Source organism: Rissa tridactyla, chromosome 5, assembly GCF_028500815.1.
Source record: "Rissa tridactyla isolate bRisTri1 chromosome 5, bRisTri1.patW.cur.20221130, whole genome shotgun sequence".
Taxonomy (NCBI): domain Eukaryota; kingdom Metazoa; phylum Chordata; class Aves; order Charadriiformes; family Laridae; genus Rissa; species Rissa tridactyla.
Window position 1 is genome coordinate 39,341,979 of NC_071470.1, and position 26,379 is coordinate 39,368,357.

The window sequence follows — 26,379 nt, forward strand, 5'->3', positions numbered from 1 at the left end:
GCATCTTCATCCTTTGTTTTCATTTAATATTATATGTTTATTCCCTTGTTATTTAAGTGGAACTCTCTTCCAGATACAGTGTTTTTGTGGTCATCGTGTTCCAGAGCACCAGGAACGCAAAAGCTGGGATGGTTTAAAGGCTGATGTCGCGTGTTGCTCAAACCACATGCAATACTTGGAGAATCTGAATGTTGCTTTTGAAGGACACACTGTTTACATAGTCTTAACCTGCTTGGAGTACACCACACACAAGTGCCTAGACTTGAACAGATCTAGGGAGTGAGGAGACTGCTACACACATTTCTTGTTAGCATAATTATATTCCTTTTAAATATGTGTATACACGCACATATATATAGTCACTCAAGGCAATCTGTGTTCTTTGTAATACATCACGTGCAGTCAGGGGAAAACGGCATTTTCCTGACCAACAAACTACTCAACTAGATGGAAATATCTGGAGGGAAAGCAAAGTTTCAGTATCTTATAAGAAAACTCCTGGTTTCACCAGCGCTTTTAGTAGAAGCGGTTTGTGTTCCAAGTCAGATACATTACAGTTCTGATTTTCACTGCCTGTTTGGCCTCTTTCCCTCCCCCTTCCCTCCTGCCATTCTTCTGGACGAGAGCTGAGCTGTGCCAGGGCTCAGAGACATCACTCCTCAGCAGTAAGATTTGCACCATCTCCTTACGGGATGTAAAAAGCAACACTCCAGGTGCCAGATCATTTCAGGATGAAATAAAAAAGAACTTTAAATAAAAAGCAAGCAGAGCAGCTTCGTTTGGCCACAGGTTTTAGTTCTACGTGATCAGTTACTGATATTTTCTATTGGAGTTGAACTCTCTTAGATGTGGAAGAAAGTGGCTTGTTGGTGAAAGGAAGGGACTTGCAAACAGCAACGAGAAGGCTTGGCTTGTGGGGGATGTATCAATCCATCTGAAGTACTCCGACTAGTTGGGATTATGTTTTGAGGTTCAAGGTTGGATTTAACCCATCAGTCTGTGCATGCTGGTGCCCAGTGTCTCCCTTGATTCTGGAATGTGGCGCAGTGCCGGGGCCAGGCAAAGTTGCGATGTTGAAGCTGGTAGGAAGACGTTACGTGAAGGTGCCAAACGAGGCGTGTAATTGTTGCTTAATCATCACAGTAAGTGTGGTTTCATTCAGGTTGCTGAGTCGCTTGTTTCTGATGAGGACACCTAGTATGTATGAAACGGAGAAGTAACAAATTGAGGGGAGTGAAAGAAAGTGCTCTTGAATCTTCTGGCCAGATGGTACCCTTTTCTAAAATGAAACCCAAGTCACTGCATCTTCTTTTGTGCCCGTTTTGGTGATCCATCGCATATCAGCACTCATTTTGGAGGGTTTTTTTGGTTGTTTTTTTTCTAAACCATGTATTTTGAAGAAGCTCTTTGGAGCGCGGCAGCATCGCAATAAAGATGTGAATTGCTGTGCGTGTCCAGACAGCAGTGATGGGGGCCAGCCTGCTGGTTTAAAGGCCGTGGTGTATGATAATTCTGATTTAATGTGTCATTTAACAAATACAACAGGACTACAGAAAAAATGTTCTGGAAAAAATGCGTTTTTATGTATATATATCTGTGTGTGTATATATATAAAAAAAGCATATTTTTCTAAACTAGAAATTTAAATGCCTTCTGGGGAAAAGAAGTTATGGGAGGGAAAGGGGTGAGCTTTGTCTTTTAGAATGAAGGGGTTTAGGCAATTTAAGTTTTAACTGATGCACAGATTACCTCAGACAGATTCATCTCCTGAAAATACTTTCTAACTTCCTATGTGTATAGGGATAACCTGAACTAGAGAAATAATACTGGACTAAAATCCCTCCCCTGTTATTACTTCATGTCTTTTCAGTCATGATGCGCATCCTCATGTTCAGAGATGTCGTCGTCTTGCTTCTCCGACACTTCTTTGGGAGGAGAACTGCCAACCCAAATCGAGAAAGCTCTTGTGCTTAAGGCAGCACTTAAGCCGGTGCTTACAGTCGTTGCTTAGGTTTCCTGAACAGAAACTGCTTTCAGAACAATAGGCCTGGAGGGTGATATATTTTTACATTAACAAAAAGACATAAATATGTTTTGTTTTCCCCTCCGCCCCCGGAGAGCTTGGTTGTCTGATCTCAGAAGTTTATGGTGGAGTGTGCCTGGAAGCATAGCCACAAAGTTAGGTGTCAGATATTGGAAAGACGAGCAAAAATGATCAAACTTTGAGGGTTAGCAGAACCAAAAAATGTAAATAGAGGAACAAGACTTATTTATATAAATAAAATGAAACAGCTCCTGTAGGATGTAGCTGTGCTCTGCATCTTATCTCCATACTGATGAGGGAAAGAGAGAACTCTCATACATATTTCTGCTGCAAAAAGTTTCATCCCGACTTAAAGGTAAAATAGAGACAAAGGTGGGAATGGATGGGGGGACGAAGAGTTGCTGGTGGTTTATCGCCAGGCCAATATCAAAAGTGAAGGATTTGTGGGTTTATTTCTTTTGGAGGTGGGGGGGGTGGGTGTAAAGAGCAACCTTATTTCATGGGAGAATCTGTAAATAAATGAAAAATAACACACTGATTTTGCACTTGTACATAAACTATACAGTAGCGTGCAGAACATTGAAAGATTTAAAGTGTATATAAACCAGAAAAAATATTGAATGTATTTTTGATGCATTTTAAATGATGTATGAGTTTTGTCTTAATAACTTCTTCATATGATGAGTAGTAGATAACTTTCCAGAGCTTTAAAGAAACATCAAATTATCTTCGTGATATCTTGCAGTATAAAGCAGGGAGGCATAACTTGACTTTTATGTATTCAAATGCTTTTCACTTAAACGTGTAAGTGAAGTAAAATACGGCTCTTCCATTTGAAAAGGGAAAAAACCAACACTTGAAGACAGGTAATAAATGTACTTAAAGTAGTCATTACTTGGAGGATTAAGTCAGCAGTTTAAGCCTCTACCATTAAGATTGTGGCAGTGATTTCCATTCAAAATCACTATTTTCAAACGTTTATAACTGGCTGAAATTCAGCATTCAAGATCTCAACCCTCATAACCTTTTTATTCTTTGAGAGTAGCCTTTAAAAGAATTTAATCAAAAATCAGAAATGTAGCCCTTTTATTCTAGAAAGCACCAGTGCCATTGGATCTCCAAATAACCTACTTTTTTTTTGGTTCACCATTTTCCATTCTTTTTAGCCCAGGATTTTCCCTGGGCTGCTGTTGTAGCATGAGTGAAGGGAGACCCTGCCATGCTATGGGTCAATATGTTGGATACAAGAAGATTTATGGGATACAACTTTGAGTTATTGCCACTCTCCCTGGGCTTAAAATGCGCTGTATTGAAATCGCCAAAAAGCTATACACGAGGGGGTAATGCCTGTGATTCGCATAAAGTCATAGCATATAACATACCAAAATGGTATGGTATGGTATCCTAAAAGCATGACAGCCCCTGTTGGCAGATACAGGCTTCCTTAGGGGTAGTTTCTATACTATATATTGCTCAGAAACATAATTTTCTCTGCGGTAAAAGTTTACTAAAATACTACATAGTCACTGGGTTTATAGTATAGTTTTAAAATGGCAGCTCAGCTTGTTTGGCCCTAAGTTATCTGAAACGAACTTTTGGTGAAATAACCCTCCTCGCTCAAGAGCCTGAAATAAAACTTGAGGCTTTTCCCATAACCCGCTGCAAGGGCAGCGCCACAAAGATGAGGCTGATTCTCCATCCTTGACTGCTCCCGATGTTAGCAGCTGCCTTTCCTTTTCCGTGAGACCCCGAGTTAGGGACAGGGCATCAGCTGCATCTCTGAACCCGTAAAACCCTTCTCCCTGCAAACGGGGATTTGCTGGCCCTGAGCTTGTGAGAACGCAAAGAACGGATCCTACGTGCCGGGAGCGACTTCTAAATTCATCCATCCATCCAACTCACAGTAAGCTGCGGGCGCCACTTCTTGTCCCGTTTCCTTTTTATCTTCATTTGTGAATACTCCAGGGGAAGCGGGGGGGGGGAGTTTGGGTCTTCGGAGCCTCCTGAGCTAAGCTGCAAGTGCGGGTTGGGAGAGGGAGTGAGTTGTGCGTGTTTTAAACGGAAGGGTGTGACTGGAAGATGCGCGCCCGAGCGTCTGGGGACGTGGGAGCTATGGGAAGGGAGGGGTAGGTGTGCGTTTCTCATTTTCAGATGTGTTGGCAATTTTAGTCCAATTCATGCTTTTTCTGTTGATGGCTGCTTAAATTAGATGAGTTTCCCATGCTAGGAATACTTCAGTAATGTGTATATGCTGGTTTTTTCTGCTTCTGCGTCAGGGCAGTTCTTGCTCAGTTTATCACTTTGTTCTAACACTACACATGGACTATTTTTGTGTGTCTTCCAGGTACTATAGTTCTTTAGACATTTCTTCTACGTTTATCATTGACTCCACAAACCTCACCAGAATACAGAAGAAAAAAATAGTTGTGGAGGAGTGTAACATATGTCAGTCCATTTTTTTTTTAAAAAAAAAAAAGCAAAAAAAAAAAAAAAAGGAGTTTTATATTACTCTGAAATTTGTGCACAATAAATGTTCTTTACACTAGGATCCTTGAATTAATTGTATTCTGGATTTTTTTTCTTTGTTCTGTAATTATTTACGATTCTTATCTGTGTTCAGACTTGAGCTTAGTTTGTTAATATGTATAATTTAGCATTTATTGCATTCATATGTAAATACGAGCAAGTATTGTAAACTATTTCATGGCTGGGGATTGTGGGTGTTATACATACATAGGACTGCAGTTTTTGGTATAATTTTTTGTATTGTAAAATAACAGCTAATTTAAAGCAGGAACGAGAAAATTATTGGGAGATCTGTGCATTTTAAATACAAATGTGAAGTACATGTATATAAATAAAAGTAAATAATGCAAATCTTTCCTCTGAAATAAAAAGTAGATGATCTGGTTAAAAAAATCTTTCCCCCGTTTTTTCTTCTTCCTTTTTTTCCCTCTTTTCTTAAAATAGGGAGAAGAAATAACGCCTGACTGGGGTGAAGGTGAGTTTCTGCCACGGTGGTGGTGGATCTCAAGGTGCTCATGTCTCCCTGAGCAGGCTGCGTTCGCCCTGTGCCAGATACCAAATTTGGGAGGAGGAATGAGGGACGTGTCCTCCTCCAAAGCACGGGGGTGGGCTGCTGCGTCCGCACACTGCCTTGCCATCCCCCAAAACCATCACCCTCACCTTATACCTTCCCTAAGGCGCCTTAGGGAAGCTCTTGTCCCTGATCTTCTCCAGGGCTGTCACTGAAGGGTGGTGGGAGGGAGTAGCATCCTAAAGAGACGTCAGTCTTCACTGTAGAGAAAAAGGGGCTCATCCTCCATGCAGGTCACCTGGGATGGTCAAGGCTGAAGAGAGAATTTATTTGCTCCAGCCTCCTCGGCGCTAGGGTCATGAGTCCTTGCTGGTCGTGATAGAGCGGGTCTACTGTCCCAAAGCTCAGGGCTTCTGCATTTGGGGTTTAAATAAGCCCAACAGAAATGGAAAATCTCAGCCTCTTCCCGTTCTTACTGCTAATTTTTCCACTAAACCGTTCCTTCCTTTGAATCAGAAGTGGAAAACCTGACACCCCTGGAGACTGTATCGTCCAAAGAGTTTAGCTAATAATTTTGTAACCTTATCAAATGTTGGCATCAGCTGGTGTTTCAGATGCACACAAATGCGGGAAGAGCAAGGTCGGAGGTGACCTCTCCTCTCCCACCCCTTGGAAGCCCACGTGCGGCACACCCGGCATCCAGAAACAGATTCCTGCTGAGACGCAATCCGTTGTTCTCCATTTATTTTTATGTCGCTCTTCAGCTTTGAAATTAAGCACTGCTGAGATGAAGCAGAGTTGAACCTGACATTTATGAGCCATGAAGGTTTCAGTCACCGCCATCTCCGAAGACCGTTTTGCTGCTTCGTCCCATGGCATTAAACTTGGATGCAGAAGCCCAATTCTCAGAAATTGCTGCTGAGCTGAGTGGAGCATGCCAGTCTGAAAGCACAGCATGGTGTGTCCAGACTTGAAATGAAGTGGGCAGGGGGTAGGGGTTTTAAAGCTAGTTTAAGCTCACTTTGGACAGCAGGACAAAATGTAGAGGTATGGGGCCACGTTTCATCCCTGCTCTGATTTTTCTTCTTGTGTTCTTGCAGGGAAGGAATGGAAGAAAGCGTGGATGCTCTCCAAGGCTCTGCAATAAGTCCAGGACGATGCTCTTTGCTGTCATTAATGAATGCAGCTGGGTAAGGAGCCAGAGAGGTATTTGCCATGCAAGCATTCTTTCCACAAGACTTAAGTATCAATCATCTACAGGGAGAGGGGAAGCAATTCTAAGTCTTTTTACAAAGCAACCAATTTAACTCGACCAACCCTACAGAAAGTCTGGACTTTGGGGTGGATGGGGTGTTGTTTCTCCTTACCCATGTAAAAGGTGGGGTTTGGGGCATCTCTCGGATGGGTTACACATCACTAGTTGGTAGGAAAATCATCTGCTGGTATGGTGGAAGCACAAATGCTTGCTCTTCTTCCCCATTAATGGGAAGGGAGGGGTGGGGAGCCAGGGGGAAAGAGGTGTACAAATGAGCCAGAGCTCCACAGCCGGCACAGCTTACCATTTTGGAAAAAAAGCACAAAAAACCACAAAGTTTTTGTGTTTCTCCTTGAGGGCTTTGGTTTCTGAACTAATCAAGTAGCAACAAAGCAGGGAGGGGATTGAGTGACAAAATGAAAACTGGGAGACGTTTTCAGAGGCATAAGGTAAGGTAGGCGGGGGATCTTTTAATATGATGACTGATGGGACCTGCTGATGAGTTTACGGGCTGGTGGTGGTGTTTCAGGACCCAGGTGTCACCATCAGTTAAAGGTGGGCTGAGCTCCCAGCATTCCCCATTGCAGGGGTGTCTGGGAACAGGAACACCTCCCCAGACTGTCTGCAATGCAGGTAGCCCCAACACACCCAGTCACACGATTCTGGGACACTGATCATCACTCTGTGACCAACACTGAGGTCAGGTCCATGATGTCCTTGGAGGGCTGTTTTGTCCCCGGCGACTCAAGACTCAGTGACAAACTTGGGTTTAGGGATCTGCACTAGAGATGTCTTAGAAAAAGTAAGATCTGCCCACAAACAGTTCAAACCACCTTGAGATGCTCGATCGGATCCTTCCTTCCCCCTCTGCTTCCCTGTATTCCTAGGTCCCCACTCAGACCTTCTTGTGCATCTCCCAGAAGCCATAGCTGCAGGGAATTTAGCCAAAAAACACTGCCAAAAGTGCCTCTGGCCACTCTGACTCTAACAGCAAGGATAACAGTTTGCTCCCCTTTATTGCCCTGCCGCTGGCAAGAAGCCCGGGGTGCAGCTCTGCACGCACACAGCCTGCAGGACACGGGCTGTTTCCGATCTCACCCCACCGGAGGTGACCAGCAATGCCGCGGGAGGGTGGGATTTAATCTTTCCTGGTCCTCACACTGATCCCTGAATTTAGTGTGGAAGCAGAGATTTAGTGGGGAGGTCTGGATTGTGACAGCTGCTCACGAAGCATCATCGTGATGGGGAACTGGAGCAGAGCACGGAGATAACTCTGGTGTCCGTGTTGCTCCATCCATCCCACCGGCAGTTTGCTGACTGGTTTATCAGCTCTGCTTTCCAGTCTGCAGCCACAATGTGCCTCCGACAGCGTGACTGGCAGTATTTCCTTGACACGTTCCCTGGGATCCCTGCTCTCACCAGAAATTGTTTCCATTTCTCCTTAGGAAAAAAAAAAAAAAAAAAAAAGCGCTTTGAACGTTTTTAATGTCAGAGCTAATTCTGCAGCGCTTCCCTTTGGCTAACATCCGCCGTCTCCGCACTCAGCACGGAAAGAGACAACATTTTAATAACCGAAGCGAGATGCATCCACCCCTATCAGCACATTAGCACCGTTTGCGTGGAGATAACGGATGGTAAATTGTTGTTTCTGCTTTAGACGTCCCTTCGCAGCGGTTGTACATCAGCAGCAGGGTTTCACTTGTGCTGCATCTGCAGTTGCAGCGTGGTGGGGGATCGTTGGTCTCCATCGGGTCCTGTCTGCGGGTCTCTCCAGAGATGAACACAGCAGAGATGTCCCAGGCTCATCTCTGCCCTGGGGGCTACACGGGTTGTAGGACTTTTTCTCTGGGAATCGGGGAAAATCGCTTCACCTGCTCTTGCTCCAGCACTCGTCCCTGTCTGATGTCCCCGGCTGACGTCCCCAGCTGGAGGAGGGAGCGGGGCTCAGTTGTGTTGTGGGCACAGCCAGCGCCCCCGAAAAACACATCCAGGTGTGTGACAGAAGTGAGGCTCAGGCAAAGCATCCCCTCTAGCTATTAGTGGTGCTCCTGCTCCAAAATCTCGTCACCCTAAATGTAGGGTGATTTACGGGTTTGCCTGGTGCCAGTTGCTATGACCCAGAGCAGGGATGTCCTAACCAGCCCCTCACCCTGTGTCAATCAAACCAGCACACGCTGCCCCAGTGCGTATCCCGCAGGAGCGAGGACAGACCCTGTGACCAGGGAGTCCTGAGGTCTCCTTCAAGACCAGGTCCCCCCCTGAAGCCCAGCAGCTGCTGGCATCCCCCATCACCGCCTGGCCCTGGACCGTCCCCCACCAGCTTTTCGGGTGCTGACCTTGGTCGAGCGGCCGCCTGCCAAGAAGCAGGGAAAATACATCAGACCTGCAACGTTATCACAGCCCATTCCACATTCAACCAGCTGGAACTTTCCCAGGAATTTTTCTTTGTGTCGGCAAAAGCCCAGGTGCCAAAACAGCCCGCAGGTTGCGGGGAAGGAAATGGCTTTGAAGAGAGCCCTGAGCCTGGCCCTAACCCTCAGGCTTTGCTCCCTCTCTGCATCCTTGGCTGCTTCGTGCATGCATGAAGACAAACACGATTTTCGGGAAGAAATGGTGCAACATTTCTGGGTTTGACCTTGAACTCACTTCGTGTTTAGGAACCGACTTGAATGTCACTTGGTATTTTTATATAAATTTTATATACATTTGTTTTCTAGAAACTTTTTCCCACCCAAAATTGGCAAGAAAACATTCAATTTGCCTCTAGTCGATTTTCCTGTGGTCTCTTCTTTTTTTTTTTTTTTTTAGGTTTCCAAAAATAACTCACAGATGTTTGTGGCATGAACAGAAGTCTCCCCGGCTGGCATGAACCGCCACCCTCCCTCCTCCTCCTCCATCTCCCCTCCTCCTGTGCCCTGTGGGATGGTGCAGCCCCAGCCACCCCCAGTTATTCCCACCCATGTTACGCGGTGGCATCTCAGTATGGGCGGCTCCACGTGCCACTGATCGCAGGTGCAATTATTCCTATCCCTGCTACATCTCGCAATGCCTCCCTCCTCCTGCGCTGGCACCAGCTTTGAGCTAAATCTTCCCCAAATTGTTCCCACAGCTTTGCATGCCTCACCCGCTGTGGGCAGCACAAGCAGCCCCAGGACTCCCGTGGGTCCGTGTCCCCTTCCCGGGTGGCACGGATGTCTCTCCATCTCAGTAGAGTGGGTTTTTCACCTGCTGCCCCTCCTTGCTGGTAGGCAGCAGATCAGAGCTGGGTTTCCAGCCAAGCATGGGGCATCCGAACCCCACCGCTCTGCCAAACTCCCTCAAACATCCCTCCATTTATTTTCCAGCTGCTCTTACGGCATGGGACCAGCAAGCTCAGCAGATGCACCAGACGGGACATGCGGGCACGGCCAATGCAGCATCGCAGACAGGAGCAAGGGGGTCAGGAAAATGCATGTGTGCTTTATTCATGGATATGTTTGAATATTGACATGTACAGAAGAGATAAGTACAGGTTATACCCCAGTAGCACAGGCAGGCATCAGCCATCCTCCCCTACGTGCACGTGTGCACACACGCACCCAGCCTGTAGCATCACCATGGCTCCAGCACCGGCTCCCCGCCGCGGTGTCTCCCTCCCTGCTCGTGCTCTTGCTTTGACAACGATGTGGGATTTGTACATACACAATATTTCACGGGCTTTCAGGACTGCCAAACCACTGGGAATGGTGCTGAGCAGCCAAAAAAATCGAGTTCAGTGGCTGCAGAAAGCTTGGTTGTTCTTTTTTCCCTTTTTTTTTTTTTTTTCCCCTCCCTTGACTCTTCTTTATGCTTATGAAAGTCCTCAGGTACGGAATACCTAAAAAATTGTCTCCCTTTCTCTCTCTTGGCTCGCTCAGTCCTTTACTTTTACAAGCAGCTGCTATGACTTTGGTGGTTAGTCAAGAGGCTTAAAAATGAGGATCCATGGTTCACTTTGCAGAGTTCAACCGAGATGAAATGTCATAAAAAAAAAAAATTACTGACTTTTCACAAGGGAAAAAAAATTGCCTGTGCATGCGTGTGTTTGGACGGGGGCCGGGGGGGGAATGTAATTGGGCTTCCTGCCCCCAAAAGGACTGCTCAAAAGCCATCCTCTTTTGCAAAGTTTAAGTTGTGAGCGGGCTTGGAGGGAGAGTTGACATTAAATATTGACAAAAAGGGTGAAATGATGAGGAAAAAGTCATGCAGGTTTTTTGATCATTATTTTTCTAAATTCCGCACAATATGACTGCCCGTCCAACGCACCCCTCAGCTCTTCCCCGCTGGGCAGGAGACTCATTTCTCTGTGCCTTACTCACTTCATTTCGAAGCGTCCCCAGGTGGCGGGGAACCCCTGGCAGAGCAGGACCTGGCCTGGGACCGTGCTTGAAGGATGCTGAATCCAAACTGCCAGCACAGGACAAAGGCTGAGGACGGCGAGTGCATTTTCAGACCTGCAACCTCAACTCTGCAGATGCTTTTGAGGCCCCCCCGCAGGGCACAAGGAGGAAACGCACGCAAACACTAGCAGACACCCATTTACACTAACTCATTGTGCAATTTTTGCAGGGATCCCAGCAGACCGTTGCCATGTTTTTTGGCCTTCTCGTGCAATGCCTCTGTGTTATGATCCATGGTAGTTGGCTGTCACCTTCCACAGCCTTGGGGCAGGTTTAGCTGTTGGTTTGCCATCCTCCCAAAACTGAGGACTTGAGAAGAGACTACAATGGGAATCAAGGATCTCTTTGGCCTGTGATGGTACTTAACACCCTAAGGAGTCTTTAAAGCAAGATATAAATCCAGAGATGATGAAGTCTGTCATTGAAGTTGTTAAAAAACGTTTAAGATAACTATGCTAGAAAGTGGAAAGGTGGCCTGCTGTGGGAGACGGCAATGGACTAGGTAACCTCTAGAGGTCTCCTCCATCTCCGGTAATCTGAGTAGGTTTCTCCACATCTATTTTTCAGAGCATACTAGTCCTAAGGGAGAGCTGAAGCGGGGTTGCCAGTCATCCTGGCCACCTAGAAAATATCTATCTCTGCTGGCTGTCAATTAGAGAAGGAAACAGCAAAGTGCCGTTTCAATGCCAGTGAGTTACAACAGACACAGGAGTGGAGCCGTGAAAGACTGCAGGAGCGAGTACTCCTGGAAAGCAGCTGCCACTTGCACGCCCGTCCTACGCAGAGGTTCAGCCCGTGCAAGAAGATTAAAAGCTGGTGGAGACCTGGCTTGCTGGGGCCAGATGTGTAGAAGAGCAGGGCATGACTACAGGACTTGAAAGGAAAGCAGCAGAAGGCAATTCACAGCATGACCTCATGATGTTGAGGTAGTTCCTTGCCTTTGAAGGGCTGAGCATCAGGGTTTAATCCCTTCCTACCTGTGCATTAGAGGACACAAGTTTTGCAGAGTTACAGCTAGTAGTTGTGTCGCTTGGTGCACAGATGGCTCCACCGTCTCTCAGAGGACGCCGTTGTCCTGGATAACAGGGAGATGTTCACAGCGACTCAGTGCATGGCTATGGCACTTTGAAGAGAGGTGAGGGGCTTCCCTGCCTGTAGCGCTGCCTCTCTGCCTGCTTTTCTGATCTGGGTGAGCCTCTTGGCAGTGAAGATTTCACATACACGTTTCAGTTCAGAGCGTGACCTGGCCCCCTGCACACAAGACTTAAATCTTGGCATGTTCCTTTGCACAGCCCTGGATTAGGACAATCAGGTGCTACAGCCCCAAGGACCTCCAAGAGCAGAACTTTGGATAGGATGCAGCCAGGAGGATTTCTGTGCGTGTCTTACGCATCCACAGGTGTTCATTTGAAAACAAGAGTGGTTTTATATTGGGCCAAAACCCAAGAAAGCTGCTGCACTTTCTCAGCAAAATCTGAAGCAAAAAAGCAACGGAAGGTGTTCTATAGGGAATGTGAATAAAAAGCAATAGACTTTGCTGCATCAGCTGCTGCTAAGCCTTTCTATGCATCCAAATGCTAAGGAGCTAGCGATGTTCCTCGAAGGAGCACAAATCAAGGAATAAATGGGCTGCTGCAAAGCCCAGGCCTAAATACTCAGGGAGAATCTGGAGCTATTCCTGTGCCTTCTGTGGCAGTCAACCTGGGTAAGCATTTATCCTGGGAAACTTTCTCACCCTTTCTTACCATCTTCTTTCTTGGCTTGATCTAACGAGGGGTTCAGCCCCTCAAGAAGGCACTGGGAGTCCTCAGCTCACCTCCTTGAGGGAAGACCCCTGAATGCTCAGGTAACCCAAGGTCATGCCTCTGCCTCCCTGTGCCCCGAGAAACCAGAGAGACGTTTGTCCTCACCCTCCAGCTGGGTTCTGCCTGCAGTAGAGTGGGTCACTTCACCAGCCTTTGCTTAAACCACCTCTCAGCTGAGTAATTAGCACTTGGCAGGAGGCAATGTCCTTCATGTGCTAACCTGGACACAAGCAATTGCCTCCACCAGCTCTTCAAGGAGGGGAACCTTAGTAATCCATTCCCTACCTATGACACAATTCATGACTTGCCCTTTCCAAAAATTGGCTGGATATTTATGTCCACAGGGTGGTATCTATCAAACCTTTTCTATCCTATCTCTTCCTTGCATAACTAATGAAACCCTCTGACTCTCTGAGAGACTGATGGAAGCACAGGTAGCACATGAGAATGAGTTGCGTCGGGCTTGCATCCTGCCCATGGGCTCACATGTTCATCCTGCATGGAGAAAGGTTAGCTTGGAGTGGGACAACATTGGCCTCTGGTTGTTTGGACATGACAAAAAAATACCTACCCCAAACACTTTACAGGAACAGTGAATATAGATGCTAGGGTTGGGGCACGAAGAAAGCCAGCCGTAAACAAAACTCAACACACGTGTTTCTTCCTGAACACCATCGATACATAACACGTTTCTATAAAAAGGAGGACCCAGGGGGTAGGTGACAGCTTGGCAATGCATGCTGGCCATGGTTTCAAGCAGGTGGTTAATGCCTGTGAGCCAGTTCATAGCATGGTTACTTGGTCCACCCCAGAGGTGCTTCAGGATCCTCTCCAGTAAACAAAACCAATCACCTTCTCACTGGGGGTCTGGTTTCATCCCTGTGAACCAGGTAGTTTGCCTTTGGGTCCTGAGCAACCCTGGAGACAGTCTGAACTCCACATCTTGACATGTCCTGTCAAGAGCCCCCCATAGTGCGTCAGGGCTTCAGGAAACTTCCTGACAGCTCAGCCATCAAAAGTCTTTCCCCTCTTGGCTGGGACAGGCAAAAGGATTTTCTTTGCGGGTCTCATTTCTTGGCTTAACTCTCTCCTTCAACTTTTCCAAGGGAATTGTCCATGGCTTCAACCCCATCTGCAGAGAGCTGGAGAGACAACGACAAAGCTGTGGGGTGGAAAGGTGGCCAGGACCAAGAATGAGCTGGTTATCGATGATGCTGATTGTATAAAATCAAATAAATTGGCAGATGGATGAGGAGAAGAAAGGGATGCCCACACACTCTCTTCTCCTTCCCATCCCTTCCCTCCTCCCTCCCCTCCCACTGAAAAAGTTACTTGTCTGGTTGTTTTGTAAAGAAACCAACACAAAGAGAGTCTCTGCCTGGCGTGTGCCCGCCCTGCTTCACATTACGAAGAGGCTCAGCACAGCAAGAGCGGAGAGAAGCCACATCTGCAGTGGAGAGGCTGCCCAGCAGAAGGGAGCTGCTGGGCTGGAGGTCCCTGATGACAGACGAGTGGAGCCCCGCAGGAGCCTCTCCTCTCCAGCCACCTGCAAGAGAAAGGAGGCAGCACAAGGTAAGTGATGTGGTTGTTCCCCACCTTGGTCCTTCTGAGGCTTTAGGGCTTAGTGATCATGCAGCCTTCCTATGTGTGTGCATGTGCAGAGGGATCCAGGGCTGGTCTCAACACCCCAGCTCTAGTCTGGAGGTCAGCTTAGCTCTGTTGGAACTGGTGGTGAAGGTGGTGGTAGCACCACAGCATTTAGCAGGGTCACCTCATGGGCACAGAACTGGGCACGCAGCCTGCAGGTTTGGACAGTAGCTGGAGGTGCCTTTGTGTGAGGTGGGTGCCTGGATGCCCACTCCAGTCAATGGAGATCCATGTAGCCCATGGAGCCACTGCTAGCCAGCAGCTTGACCCAGTGGCCTCTCTAGGTGGAGATGTCCCTTGGGTATTGAAAACGTCTCCATGGGGCTGGCAGACATTTCACCAAGGAGCAGCTGGGAGCCAGGTGGGTTACTCCAAAATACAGTGCATGTGTTTGCATGACTGACTCCTGCCCTGGGTGCCGGCCCCCTGCAGAGAAACTGCACCCTTCTCCTTTTACAGTGTATTGACAACTGTGGCTGAAAATTTGCTTTACTAGAGACTTGTATTTGCATTAGTTGACAACTGAGATAATTTAGAGCTAAGGCTCTGCACTGCTAAGGAGATGGGAAGCAGGTGTACTAATCAGTCCATCATAGCTTTCCTCCTCAGGTCCAGGGACGTGAACAGGGTCTGGGTTTAGAGTTGAGTCCAAAGCCAAGGCCCAGCTCCCCATTTCCTCTTGCAGTGTCAGCAGGGACCATTCTCCAGCAGCACTCACGCCTCAGCAGTGGGATGTGCTGCTGTCACATGGGTGTTCAGGATGTGGTAGGACCATCCCTGACTACAGTAGTTTTTCCAGCTTCCCACTTGCTAGTGGTAGCATCAGTTGGCTATCTGGGCTGGACTGTCACTGATGAGGGAGGTTCACAGCTTCTCCATCACTTCCAGGAATAAAGCTCTGAGTGTGTTTGGACCGTGCTAAGGTCTGGGGAGCACCGTCTAGAGGCAAGTCCTCCAAGTCTCCTGGGTGCGAAGTTTATGGCCTGCTGAAAGTATGCCTGTGCTGTGCATGGCCACCAACGCCCTGAGAAGCAGTGAGGGAAGCTGAGGCCACATCTCTGCACCTCCCAACCCGCTGCTCTGTGAAAACAGAGTGGAGGGAGGTGAAGCAGGTGTTTTCCCAGCAAAAGAAACACAGAAGAGGCTTAAAAAAACCTGTCTGTGGAAGCTCCCTGAAGGTATCGGCTAGCCCAGTGCAAAGCCCACGCTCAGTCCCTGGAGTCTAGTTAACTGACAGCTTCTGTTACGTGAACATTCAGCAAATCAGGGTCACTGTTAATTATTCAATAGTAAAATAATTCAATCTGAAAATTACTCTGGTGGGTGGCAAATCAAGGTCATTTCTTTTTATTTAAAAATAAAATATTTAATGCTTACTACTGCCATCATCAGTAAATTCATCTGTTATTTGTTTTAAAATAATTTCAATTTAATGTTTCTTTGATACTGACAATTCGCTGATGACTAGAACCTTTCAGATGAAATTTTCCAGTGCTTAGCAAACATTAGTCAGTGAAGCCTCAATGCTATGACCTCCAGGCTCCTCACCTAACAAGGGAGGAATCTACATCTCAGGCAGCTGAAATGCTTGTGCCAAACCAGTGGTCCTGGCTCCCCTACTACAGTCCTGAAAAGCCCATGGATTTCTAAAAAAAACATATCTCTCTGTAGCACCCACAAAAGAAAAGAGAAGGTGACCAACAGGAAGGAGGGCAGAGTCAGGGACAGGAGCGTGTAGCCCCATGCTTGATGTTGGGGAAGAATATGTCAGAGCATGAAGAAGAGGGTCAATCAGGGATTCAGAGGTGGAGGGGAGGTTGGATGTCCGCACGTAGCTGAAATTACACAGATGAAAGAGGGAGCTGAGGTGAGGCTGGAAGGCATGGAGGAGGTATAGACACTGCCAAGCATCTTAGGGCCAGGTCAGCCCTCTCCTACCTTGGTGGGCTGGAGGTGCTCGAAGATGTTCTCTCTGAGGGTCGCCACAGCTCTGTTGGCATTTCGCTCCTGCTTGTACATCTGTGTGGTGGGGGGGATAGATGGGGCCACAGCCGCATTCAGGTAGGTCCCATTGCCAAAGGCCAGAATGGCATTTTCTGCGTGTGGGAAAGAGATGGATAAAAGAGTTGTCAGGGCAAGGTTTCCAAGCAAAGCACGTGCATCCCTTCTCCAGCCTCCTCCAACTGCATCATGTAAATGCATGCCTGAGGGGCTTCAGCACTCCTTTGTTGAAAGCACAGGGAACTGGACACCAACAGACTCTTGAGGACCAGGGCATCTTCATACCCTCATTCACAAGAAGCCTCACCAGCTTGCGGGTGATGCTGCCACAGCAGCAATGTGCCGTGTGATACTTACGGAGACAGATATTGTCGGTAAAGAGATGCAGAAAGCTCTCACACTCTTCCTGCCGGTTGCCGCTGGCATTGCACGTGCACCAGGGAGCTATGCTGGAAGTTGAGTTGTCAATATAGTTGGGTGTGATGGGGCTGCCTGCCAGGAAGGGTGGAGAAGTGTTACTGCAAGGCTGGTACTTCAAGAAGGGACAATGATTTCCCTCCTTGCTGCACTCTTCAGTTGCTCTGCTTACAGCCTCAGCTGAGCCCCTCCGTGATGGCAATACAAGAAAACCCTTCAGGTGCTGGTGTCACAGGTCTGTTTTGCTCCCAGGGAGGAGAAAAGGAGGCAGTCACAACCCTTTTGTTCACCCCATCACCACCAAAGCCTTCAGTCAATTAAAATGTGCTATCCATCCAAGGAATGAGCAGTTCCTGGGAACTCAGGTTCCCTAATATTCAAAACCTGTATGTGAGTATGTACAAAGTTTTTCATGCTGTCATTGAAAAAATCAAACTCAGTCTCCATAATGGTCAGAGACAACAAAGGAAGGATTAAACCAGAATGAAATCTTGACCTAAAAATCTGTCAATCTATCCCATCCGTCAGGATGGACCAAGTCCAATGGCCATTGGCACTTCTCTTTGGACTCTGGCTGTACTTGTGCTAACTGCTGCCAGCTGGGTCTCTGCAGCATCTGAAAACCCAATTTGACATCCTCTGAAGTCAGCAAGATGGCATTGGATAGTGATTTCCAGTGGCATCACTGGTGATAGTATCAGGGAACTCCTGACAGAGCAGATGCCCTGGGATGGCCCATCTATTTCCACCTGAAACAGAAGCCGGGACCTTGCAGCGGCCCATAGTGCATGGGTTTTCTCCTTCCATTACAACTATCCTAAAGTTTCCCCTTGATCATAGCTTAGGTTCCTTCTCTAATCACTGCAGAGAGAAGGCCCAGCATCTCCCTGGGATCCCAGTCTCAGCTCTCCACCTTACTGTCCTCATAGCTTTTAGTTGGCCAGAGTAAGAGGAGATGTTTCCCACCCAGAGGAGATGATTCCCACCCAGAGAGTGGGAGAGAGACCAGCCGAAGGATGCAGCCTCTTACCTATGATCCCTGTATACGCCAGCAGACAGGCAGCATAGCTGTCCCTCCGGCAGCCGCTCGCCGCCTGCAGGGACGGCTGGCAATTAAACTGGAACTCCGCATAGCGTGACCTGATGGAGGGAGAGCACAAAATGGGACATATTAGCACAGATAGTCGGGGCAAAAAGGGACATAACAGCACACTGGTGGTGTTTACAGAAGGGAAGACATTTGTAAAATGCTTTGCTGCTGCAGGTGTTGCTAAACCAGTTTGAATGCATGTCATTTTATACCCTCCTGCCCCCTCCCCAGCAAACCCAGAGGTGGGTTTTATCCCTTTGAGATGAAACATGAATAGGTGCTGTAGTTCATGTCTTACAGGCTTCTGGGATTGCAAGAAAGGTCCAGTCTTGGAAGAAACGTTCGTTTTCTGGTGCGTGAAGCTGGTTTTCGAGGGAAGAACTGTTGCAGGCAGTGAGGGAATTCATTCTGTATTGCCATTATCTGACTTTTGAGTAATAACTTCCCTTAGAGACCTAGGCCTTCATTTTTAGGCTGATTGGCTGAAAGAGAAAATCATTCTGGTCCAGTTTCTCTCTCTTCAAAGACTGTGCCTTAAAATTAGCTGAGGTCATCCTCAGATTAAGGGAAATGCCCAAGGGCTCAGATATGAAATGCTCTACCCATCATCAGGGCTGCTGCCATACCCTCTGCTGCAGGCACCCATTCTCAGGAGAAGGTTGGACTCCTTGGAGCCTGTGGAGCGAGAGGTGTATGACATACAGCTCTCACCACAGACCACTGTGCCTCAGTTTTCACATTGTCTAGGTCAAAGCACCAAACCAAACCACTTTGCACAAAGCAGCTTTGAGACACGCGCTGGGCTCATTGGGGTTGTCTGGGCCATGCAGGGAAGTAGGTGCATGATTCAGACAGATTGCTCTTTGCATGTGGCCCCCCTGCTAGCTTGGTTGATTAAACTCTGTTAATCATGCTGCCAACCAGATATTTGCCACTTAATTCTTTAGGGATGAGTCAGTTGGTGGCACATAGGCATCTAGTGGTGTTTGGCCATTGTAGGGTAATCTAAGACATCCACTTTGGGCTTTCAAGCAGGACATAGGACCTACTGGAGATTCAGATCCATTTAAACAGGCATGCCATGGCCAGGTGAGAAGGCATCTCACATGGCATTTGAGCTGCTTAGGAAACTCAAGCAAGCACTAGCACTGTCAACACTTGAGGGGAGGGTCTGCAGTGTCTGAACTGTGAAATGAGTACCTCAAATGTTTGCTCTGCCTGTGCAATCTCAGAAAAACTGAGACAGCCTCTCTCTTCCAGACATTTTTTGTGCTCCTGGTCAGTGCTCCTGGTCAGTGTCAGCACTCAGACTTGCACTGTCCTGCCCGTTTCTCTCCTCCTCCCCAGTCTTCTCCTTTTTTCCTCTTCTTTGCTCCCTTGTTTGCCCCATACCAACCCCTTTGTCCTGTGCCATGGCCAGACAAACATTTCTTGCACAAATTTTTGCTGCGTTATTTAGGGGAGGGGGGTAGTGATTGCAGGTTTTGTATAATTCATGTTAGTAGAGCCCACCCCTACAAGCTGGGAAATTCAAGAAGTTACAGCTGTGAGGAAGCTGCAGGAGGACTAAGCAGTGCAGGCAGGGTTAGCCCTGGAGTATTTTACTCTATTTCTTTAAAGTGCCATGATTTGTTCCTGGGTCTCTTTGTGGTTTCTGCACTGCTAGCTTTGACCAGGTCACACGTCAATCCCTTGCTCCCACCATGTCTCTAGAGGACGTTTTATATTATATATTCAGAGACCAAGGAACCAGATAATTAACAGCTGTGCTGCCTGCAGGAAACGGTTTCCAGCCTCCTGGGAAGCAGCGCTCTCCCCTTTCAACCTCTTCTTCCCTGCTGGGCCCACTTGTCTTGTTAGGAAGAGGGCAGTACCCGGCTGTTGTGGGTTCCCTGGGTAGCTGGGTGAAATCTGAGCAAGAGACGGTGTGGCTTAGGGGCTTTGTGTCTTTCAGAGTCAGCTTCAGATGTATAGCTCAGTTTCTTTCCTTCATTCATGTTTCTGGGCTGCAGAGGGGTGAGGATATTAGTACCAGTGCATCCATCCAAGAAGATGATGCTGCTGCTCTCACCTTCCTTTGTGAAAGGACATAATTTTTTAATTGTAATTTAAAGATGATGTGCTGGTAGGGGATGTCTGCTGGAAGTTCAGCTCAGGAAGTCCCAAAGCCCACAATAATTAGAGACTGGGACAATACTGGGAGATGTGTCCTACACTTGCTCTTGTGCTTTTCTCCAGGTGTCTGCTCATGGCCACAGCTGCACACAGGGCACTGGGCTGGGACCACCACATTTGGTGCAGTACGGCTGCTGGTATGGTCTTACATCTCTTACTGGCAGATGGGCTCCACTCCTGAGAGCTGTATGTGGATTAACCTTCTGGAATATCAAAGACTTTTTGAGAAATAGAGAGGTGGCAATAGTGCAGCTGAGGGAAAAATACTTAAGGGGTATGCCTGTGAGCGTGCACACTGGGATCGGTCTGTGCAAGTGTGCATGCATGGGGCTTAAAGGGAAACAGAGGAGCAAACCTCCCTGGCCACATACCGGCTGATGGATCTGGAGTGAGAACTGTGACTCTGAGACTCCTATTGCAATCACTGGAACGTCCAGCCTTGCAGCAGAAGGGTATAGTTTTTATATATATAATTCATTTTTCTAAAAGACAAAGCCATGGTTTTAAGGTATCTACAAGTGCCTGTGACTGTTAGGACAGCTTGTGTGCTCCTGTGGGATGCTCTGGGCTGGCGGAGATAGACAGTGAAGAGACAGATTGGTGAAAGTGACTGCAAGCACACCACACCACATCGCTGCTTAGCTTGCACCTTCCTGAAACTGTTTCCATAGCAGGAATTTCTTTAAGACCAAACCCAAAAACCCATAGAAAAGGTCTAAAAAAGCTCCAGCACAAACTTCTCAAATCTTCTCCTGCCTGTAATGCTTTCTGCATAGAGTACGAGCCAAGGACATGGGTCATGGGAAGGAGCCACTCAGGCAATGGCCTGTGTCAGTAGGATGGGTGCCTCCAGACAGGATCCTTCAGGTGGGTCTGTTGGGTCTGGTCACCAGGCTGTCAACCCCAGGCTCGTCAAAGGGACAGCTGTCCACGTTGGCCACCCCAGTGTGTGAAGGTTACCTGCAGACGTAGTTTTCTCTACAGGAGTCTAGAGGTGCCAGGCAGTTGGGCTTCTCCTTGGACTCATAGGAGCAGGCAGGAACAATGGTCTGCCGACGGCGTTCGGCACAGGCTGTGTCATCGCAGGGGCAGAAGAGCAGCTCGTGGGTGTACTCAGGTGGCACGCGGTCGAAGAACTTGCGCAGAGCCTTGTGGCACTTGGAGCGGTTGCAGGTGTCGGCTCGGGCCAGGCGTCGGATGCAGAAGGAGACGTATTCCGTCCGCAGCCGCTGGCACATCTCATCCACGTTGCAGGCTTTGGCAGCATCCAGGCACCGGTTCACCTGGGTCACCTCGTTCTCAGACCCTGCAAGGTGGTGGGAGAATGGTGATGGGATTTTGTGCTGACATCCCCGACAGCAGCACCACCCTATGCTGAGATCTTCATCCCCATCCTGCTCCCATCCATGGCAACCTCAGTGAGGCCACCACCCACTCTAGGAGGGCAGTGGCCTAGATGAAGTCCACATTTGCTCTCTGTGTCCCAGCAGGGATGAATCCCCTTTCCCTACTCACCTTTTCCAGGAGGTGCCATGGCCACACAACAAACCTCACAGCCTAGAGCCTGCTCCACCAAGCTCCTACATTTAATAAACGAAGTTTTGATCTACTCTGGGCACCTTATAACACTTTACCAACATGAATTAATCAACTTGAAGTGTGGGAAGACAGAAGTCATGTGTCCATGACTGGATCCAACACTGCGATGGGATCCCTTCTAATGAACCGTCTTTGTCAAAAATGTTGTTCAACATCAAACACTGTGAGTGGCCATGCCAGGTCTCAGAATACATAGGTGGTCTGCACTAACCCTCTTGCACCCCAGACCCTCTACCCTCTTCAATGAGTTTCCTCAGGCCTCCAGAGGGTCAAGTCAGGCTTTGGCAGCAGCTGTGCTGTGTTCATCCCAAGACCTGCCCAACTAAGTGAGAGCTGTCCGGCTCTCAAAGCCCCACAGCAGTGCTCTGGCTTCCCCCACCCAGACCAGTCCTGCCCAGTATGCCCAGCTTCTAAGCAGTGACACTGCCTTCACGGGGTGGGGATCAGAGCTACAATCCAATCTGATGCCCTGGCACCTTCATGCTGCCTGCATGTGAATGCATGTTGGTCTGTCTCCATACCCTCTGCAAGGTCACCCCTTCACTGGCTTCAGTGAAATCACTCTGCATCTCCACCCTCTTAAACAAGAGGGAAACAAAAGTCCAGGATTAGCAGTCCGGGTGGGAGATCAAGGTTATGCTGTGGGGATGCAGGGGAGGTGGAGGAAAACCTGCAGCAGGGGGAACAGTCAGCAAAATAAAGCAAAAACTGTGGCGACGGACGAGAAACACACCGTCTTCAGTAGGCAAATAGGGATCTCATGAGTTTATATGCCAACGACCTCCTCTGCAAACAGGGGAATAGTAAAAGTGAAAGATATTTGTCTAACACTGCTTTTAGGGCTCCTCCAAGGATGGTCTGGACTGTTTTTATAGAGGAGGAAAATGCTACAGAGTCCCTGGTTGGTCAAGACATTAGGCTCTGTCTGATCAGAGAGATAAGATGAGGGTCCTCCAAGCATGAGAGAGAAAATTAATCTGAAGCCGTTTCTCACCTCTCTGAATTAAGCCCATGACCTGAAGCACAGCAGAAGGACTTTCTCCCCAGCAGAGAAGGATTTTTCACAGAGGAAAAATCCCCAGGATGATAAATTTCCAATGCAGAGCCAAGCCCTATCTTTGGCCGGGAGTTAAAACCAGCCAGTCACTGCTGACAAGTGTTAAAACATTGACAGTCTCTCTGAGCACTTCAAAACTGGCTGCCCTCCTTCATTTTCACTGACGTTATCAGATTCTGCTTCTCTGAGCATTTATTTTTCCCTTCCCGTTGTCCCCACTGCTTGCTGTGAGCTGGAAGTCAAATTTCAAGTTTCGCAGTTACTTTATGATGGGTGAAACTGACGCTTGGTGTGTTTTTACCACGTAGGTGCTTCCCTTTAAAAATGCCCAGAGATGAATATTCTTAGAGCATCGGTTTATGCTGGGGAGCTGTCAGCGGACGTGTAGGAAACAGTTACTTGGAAGGGTTTCATTACCCATTCAGTTAATGAATCACAGGGAACACGCTAGCATTTCTCCTCTTCCCACGCAACAAAGGAGGATGTGCTTTTTAAAATCACGGCTACAATTAGAGTGGAGAGATATAATTCTGTTTGTACATTTTAATAGCGGCTATACCCTGTTTATGCAAAATTTTCTTTAAAATATCTGTTGCTCTGACTTAGCATAGGGTCATGGGGGTGTCTTGTGTTTCAGCAATTTATTAGAAATTTTTTTTGCGGTTAAATTTGAAAGAGGGTCCTTTGGCAATGCTGACAGAATAATCCTGGGCACCAGACAGGCACGGGGTGGCAGTTCATAAAATGTGTTATAGGTGGTGTTGACGAGTATAAATAGGGAAAAAAAGATTAAACCATGAAACGTAATGTCCCTAGATGGATGCTGAGCCTTTCGTACACAATCTTGCTGCTCCGGCCCCATTCGTTTGCTACCCAAGCAGTTTCAATCTGCTTTACAAACCTGAAAATGTGTTAACCACGCATAAAAATCCTTGGATTTCGCCGTACTCTGAAGAGCCCTATAGGACTTCCAGTGAAAGAGGAAAAACTCTAGTAAAGAAGGCTATGACCTGGCAAACAGCCTTGTGCATGCTTCACTTTCCATGCTCAAATCAGTCAAGTGAAGCCAACAAGAAGATGTGAGGTCAGGGAGCGACCCCCCGCCTTCCCCCGGCTGCTCAGATTGTTGAGGGCTGATGGGTTAATTTGCTCCTGGACATTTTCACCTAACAAGTGCCTCGCTATCTTGGGGACCGCAGACATCCATCGGCTGCAGGGACGTGCTGCTCCTTACTCGCTCGGGTGCACCCCAGCTGTGGATGCCACCCCAGAGTCAGGTGCACGCTTGGGAGGAGCTGCAACAGGATTGCTGTTTTGGCACATCTGTCAGAGACACACAAGGAGTACGTTACCTGCTCCCAGACGGGCACTTTGGGAACAAAAATCACCGTTGACCGTTGGTAAATTTTGCCTGCAGCTGTGGTGCATAAGCAGAGCTGAACACTGGTTGTGGTGGCAGCTGTGATGTTGGTGATGGATGGCTTAATAGCTACCGCACTGACCTTTTAACTGCTGAGCCGGGGGTTCGTGCCCTCGAGGGGGTTAAAATGTGTTGGGCAGCTCTGCTCACGTTATTAAGCAGATTACATGATGCAGAGCAGAACATGGGTCTGAGTCCTGAGGTTGCCCTCAGGGCACGGGGTTAGAGGCTGTGGCTGGGATCAACTAGCAGGCTGGGTTATTGACCTTTTTGCCTGCAGAGTTTGACCCTGTGACTGATGTAGAAGCACATTCTCATACCTGATGATACCCAAGCAGCCTCTGTTTGGCAGGGTGTCTGCATGGCACAAATCATACACCTGCTATGAATACTCATCCCACCTGTGATGGCTCATTGGAAGAGACCTTCCTACTATGTCCCTCAGTCCCAGCCCTTCACAGTATGGACATGAAAAAGTCAAAGAACGAAAATCACAAGTGCTTCTTCCTAGGACATGTTCTTCTAACAACAGTTTAGCACAGGAATCGTAGGCAGCTCATTGGAAAAATTATTACAAGATCTCAGCAATGCTTTGTGAAGAGACCTCAAGAGACCACGTAGGCTTTCCTTGTCCATAGTGCTTGATCCCACAGCTAGTTCCCCCTTGTTTGGACCAGTCAATGTAAGAGCGTCTTCCCACCCACCTACCTGCAGTGATGGATGCCAGCCGGACGTAGTCAAAGCCCCTGATGAACGGCTCATAAGGGGAACTCTCCAGCACGTTCATGCCTGCATTGAAAAGAGAAGTTAGTGAGAAGGCAACTGAGGCTCCTAAGGGATGTCTGAGACGTACGAGGTTCAACAGCTACAGTGCAGTTTTGCTTGGTGGGACCAGGGAACGTGTGCTTTAAAGGTCATAAATAAACAATGAACTTACGTACTTATGAACTTACAGGAACTGATGTATAGCCGTATCCTTAAGGAAGGGAATAGGATGAAACTGGCTTTTAAAAATATATCACAGTTTTGAAGTAGGACAGCCTCTCAGGGAACCATTGAGTTGCAACCCTCTATAGCTCAAGTCTTGGGTCCCTTTACAGGGTTTGCCACTGAAAGGAACAGACCGTAGCACAGGGTCTTGCTCATGGGCAGAGTTAAAACCACCAGCTCCCTACACATGGGGTTTCCGTCACTGTTCTTGGTATTTCCTATATGTCCTTCCCTTGGTCAATGGTCCTTACCTGTTTCTAGGACGCAGCCAGGGCTGTGCACAGGGCTCTGTGTGTGGCAACACACACACCTTCATATTCATTAATACCTCTCCCCTTCTCCTTGCCAACAGCCCTTTCTTACTTGGCACAGAGCTAATGACCCACAGCTCCCACAGAAACTTCCCCTTTTCATTTTTAACTTGCTGGGAACCTAATTCTATTCAATCGGTGCTTCGTCTCATCCGCTCAATGGTCTGTAATGCCTTGTCATCCTGATGAATACTCCAGAATATTATTGAAGCAAACAGCTCAGTATCTTTTTTTTTTTTTTATTAGACATTTAGATGGATATGGACAGCAGCAGCAGATGTACTGGCTGGGATAAAAGGACTATCAAACCTCATGCTCCGGGCATATGCTGATCACCAGCTGTGGTCAGGAAGAAATGGCTCCCAGGGTACACAGCCCTGCGGAATTACCACAGGTGCATTACAAGGCAGCTTTACACCTTCATTGAAATATCTTGCATCGTTACTGACTGGAGAGGGGCCCATTTGTATGTTCCAGCATAGCAGTTTTATGTCCTGATGATATAGCACCTTATCAGAGAATTGTTATCGGGTTGTCATCGTGTTATTGTGTCTCCAAATGGGAAGGTGGCTAAACACAGGCGCACTCAAAAGAACCTGAGTAAATAGTATGCTTTGTAAATTCCCTGAGCACACACTTCCACAATTGATTTTATAAGAGGGCTTCTAGGAAGCTTTTAACAGCCTCCTGGGTATGTACGACTGAGAGACAAAGCTCTACATGGAGCATGTGGATTGGCTTCCTCTCTCAGTCAATTAAACCTGTGTAAGGACTCTGAAACATGTGACTATTATGAAATATATTTCCCCGGGGAAATTAAGGCAAGGAAATCAAAGGTTTAGGAGAGTGAATTTTCATTGCAAGTGAACTCAGTGCTTGAAGAAATGTGGGGTTCAAGACACGACAGCAGAGAAGTAGGACAGATTCTTGGCAGTCTCTGATAAAAGCCTTCTCACAGTCATCCCCAGGATGGAGGTCCCAAGCTGCTGGGCAGGAAGCCCATCCAACGTGGCCATCCAGCATCCATCTCCTACTCTGCACCTGGAGACCCACATCTGGCCCCTGCCTGCTCTCAGCACTCCCTGCCACCCTCTCACTGCTCTTCCAGCAGTG

The 26,379-nt window shown here is 47.8% G+C and overlaps 1 protein-coding gene across 1 annotated transcript in view; it reads right to left on the bottom strand.

Moving 5' to 3' along the window:
• Nucleotides 1–9,790: 9,790 nt before the first annotated feature.
• GFRA4 (GDNF family receptor alpha 4) overlaps nt 9,791–26,379 on the bottom strand; it is a 76,828-nt gene continuing 60,239 nt past the window's right edge. The window contains exons 3-8 of the mRNA XM_054204079.1: nt 24,674–24,754; nt 20,850–21,195; nt 17,655–17,764; nt 16,565–16,699; nt 16,145–16,302; nt 9,791–14,105 (exon numbers count right to left, since the gene is read on the bottom strand). Of these exons, the coding sequence (XP_054060054.1) occupies nt 13,959–14,105; nt 16,145–16,302; nt 16,565–16,699; nt 17,655–17,764; nt 20,850–21,195; nt 24,674–24,754 (977 nt within the window). The 3' untranslated portion in view covers nt 9,791–13,958. The remainder of the gene's footprint in view (nt 14,106–16,144; nt 16,303–16,564; nt 16,700–17,654; nt 17,765–20,849; nt 21,196–24,673; nt 24,755–26,379) is intronic.